This window comes from Austrofundulus limnaeus, unplaced genomic scaffold (genome assembly GCF_001266775.1).
Source record: "Austrofundulus limnaeus strain Quisiro unplaced genomic scaffold, Austrofundulus_limnaeus-1.0 Scaffold141, whole genome shotgun sequence".
Taxonomy (NCBI): Eukaryota; Metazoa; Chordata; class Actinopteri; order Cyprinodontiformes; family Rivulidae; genus Austrofundulus; species Austrofundulus limnaeus.
In genome coordinates, this window is record NW_013952543.1 from 289,542 (window position 1) to 292,635 (window position 3,094).

The window sequence follows — 3,094 nt, forward strand, 5'->3', positions numbered from 1 at the left end:
TCCAACTTATTCAGTTTTCTCTATTTTCTACATCAAATTATTTGAACTGCCAAATAATGTCTGGACTTTTACTCTGGACCTACTACAGTTAGGTGGTCTTCATTCTCCTCTGGCTCCAACATGTAAGACTGGATGGACAAGTCTCTCTTTGTTGACATCTTTTAATTCATTTGTAAATAAAACATTTCTGCTCTGCTATATTGTTCCCCCTATCAAAGTAGAATGGACTGGGAAGGGGGCGGGGTTTATGCGCCTCGTTTGGATTTAAAGAGACATCGTCAAACGAGTTGATCTGAGCCACACCCCAGAAAAGGGGCGGGGCTTGTGGAGGATGTAGGAGGAATAGCTGGGTTTCAGTCACGTGGTTTTGAAGGCAGAGAGATCGCCACTGGAGGGCAGAAAGTAAAATATCTATGGAGGAAACAACTGTAGAGAGTTTATATTGCATGGATTTAGATCCTATTTCAAGACAGGTAACAGCAATTTGTACACAAATATGTCAGACATGACTCGTATGATGAAGATGAATGAGTTTTCAACAGAACCTAAAGATTTGCTGAGGCTGTCGATAACACACAGGTTTATTCGGCGGGGTGGGGGTGACACCAGAGGGTGGAATGAGGTGTTTTTTCCCCCATGAATCAGCCCTATTTTGCATCCTCCTGCTGCAACGTGCTTCAAATATGACAAACATTAATAAAAAGAGCCATAATTTTATTTACTTTAATACATAGTTTAATCAGTGTATAATTATTTATTATTAATTCAGTTAGAATGACTGGAGCACTCGTAAACTACACAAGATATGGGCTTTTTTTTTCAGATAGCAGATCCACCACTTTTTCATTTCCTGACCTCCGTCCGAACTTCGCGCTGTAGTGGCACTGCATCGTGACGTCACGTAAAACCCTCCTATTGGACCTTTTCTCATAAAAATATTACCTTAGTTTAAAGCTCTGTTCTCAAAGATTACAAGACTTTTATTTAAACTGTATTCGAACAGTTTTGAACGCTGCTTCCTAATTCAGATTTGACCAGTTCACTACAATGGTTTACTTTGGAGATTGTTCGTTAGAAACACGGCTGTGTCTTGGCCGTGACCAAATAACACACAGGTCTTGTTAATGATTACATTTGTATGTGTAAAGTTATTTATAAGATCCTGGCGTCTGAATGACTCAGCAGATTAGTTTTATTTTGAAAAGCACAGCTCATGAGTCAAAATAAAACTGATCTGAAATCAACAGAAACCACTTTTTGTTTTATGTTATATAGGTATGTTGAGCTAAAGTGAAAGCTCACTTCAGCTTGTGTTATTTTAGTCATTTTATTGTTGTCATTGAAAAAAATAATCCTGGCTACAAAAATAATCTTTTAGCGAGCAAGCGAAAAGGTTGATCTTCATTCAAAAATACTTAACAGTTTGTTGTCACTAATATAATTTTAGGACACATGGAAATAAAGAGCTTACTTGTTGGAACGCCCTGCCCCTGTGTATCTGTGAGGTTGACTGTGTTGACTTCTTTAAGAAGCAGTTTAGACACAGTTGTTCAGACAAGCTTTTAGTTAAATGCATTGTTTTATTAGTTTATTRACTTCTTTTGTTATATACTTTTATGCTCTGTGTTTATTTCAGTTTTGCTCCTGATGAAGCTTTGTGAAGTCTGTGAAAAGTGCTATACAAATATAATTTACTTATTAAAGAGTGTGTTTTGTGCAGCTGACATTAAACACATGACTGAACAGTTTCAGCTATTCTGAAGTTGTGTTTCGTGTGAAAGTTGTGAATAATTAATATCGTACCTGCTTTTGATAGATTTTTGAATAACTTTGAGAAACATAATTTATGTTCGACAGCTAACGGCTAGTCCAAATRCAGCCAGGATCAAAGTGRATTGTAAATGCTGTTTCATAAAGAATTACAAGAACATCAGTTTTGTATTGAAATGTTGACATATACTGGCATAAACTGAAACAGGAGAAATTTCATGTCATGTCTCTACTAATGGTGTAATGCAAAAATTGATGAAGGTGTAGTTTGACTATTGAAGTAAAACGTGGTCCCATTTTGAAAGCAGATTTAACCATTTCATATAATCTTCCCTTGAATCCAATGATTCACTGTGATTCAAACAAACGCTATTACTAAACCACTAATTTGCTTTCAGTTTCAGTCACTGCTGCTGTTCATGATGCAAATAATGATAAAGTTGTATTCTTTGGAACAGTGTTAACATGAGCTTTTATTGTATTGTTTTTATTTGAGCTGTTTTAACAATTTGCTTTGATCTGTGCTTAGGCTAGCTGCTAGTTCATCAGTCAGACATAAAGCCTGTTCCTAATGCTTGGTGTTTTTACTAAATAATATTCAATTAGTCTTTTTAAAGTCACTTATCTGGTCTAAAATCCTTTATTTAGCACTTTTAGGTATGCTACATCTCCTCTTTTCTATGTTTTAAACATCAAACTAATGTAATGAGGCTAATACTTGAGGCTGTAATTTACAGCGGAGGCCCACATGATGAGTAGATGGACTCACTGCTTCTATTAAATTAGATAAAAAAGGCCACAGAAAAAGTGGGTCTAATTTTTGACTACTATCCATGCATGAATGAAACACAGTTTGTGTAACAAAATCAGTGTTGTGATTTACTGTCATCCTTCTGCATCATACTGGTTTTTGGATAATGTGACTTGTGTCCACATTGTGTGTCTGTCACGCTAATCTATACAGTTTTTGTCSATTTTTGGTTTGCACAGAAAAAAGCTGTTGTTTTCCCACGTGAGAAATCAAGAGACCCGCAAACACCAACATGACACTGACTGTGCAACCCAGTTCCCTTTTTCTTACCTTCATGGTCAAATATCACTTCCCTGTCCTGCTTGTCTTTTTCCTCTCGCTCACAGTTCAGAATGAAGTTGGTCATAGAAGAAGCTGTTCCTCCTCTTAGGTAAGAACTGTCTTCAGATAATATCTGGGGAAAAATGTCTCTGAAGATTTTAGTATTAATTTATGTTCGTATCAAGTACAGACTTTTTCTATTTTTAATATAATTTGCAAAAAATAGCATTTGGTCAGTCTTGATTATTTATT

At 35.9% G+C, this 3,094-nt stretch overlaps 1 protein-coding gene across 1 annotated transcript in view; it reads left to right on the plus strand.

The window, feature by feature from the left end:
* Positions 1 to 2,913: 2,913 nt before the first annotated feature.
* Positions 2,914 to 3,094, plus strand: part of ocstamp (osteoclast stimulatory transmembrane protein) — a 3,156-nt gene continuing 2,975 nt past the window's right edge. The window contains exon 1 of the mRNA XM_014016208.1: positions 2,914 to 2,951. Coding sequence (XP_013871662.1) covers positions 2,914 to 2,951 — 38 coding nt within the window. The remainder of the gene's footprint in view (positions 2,952 to 3,094) is intronic.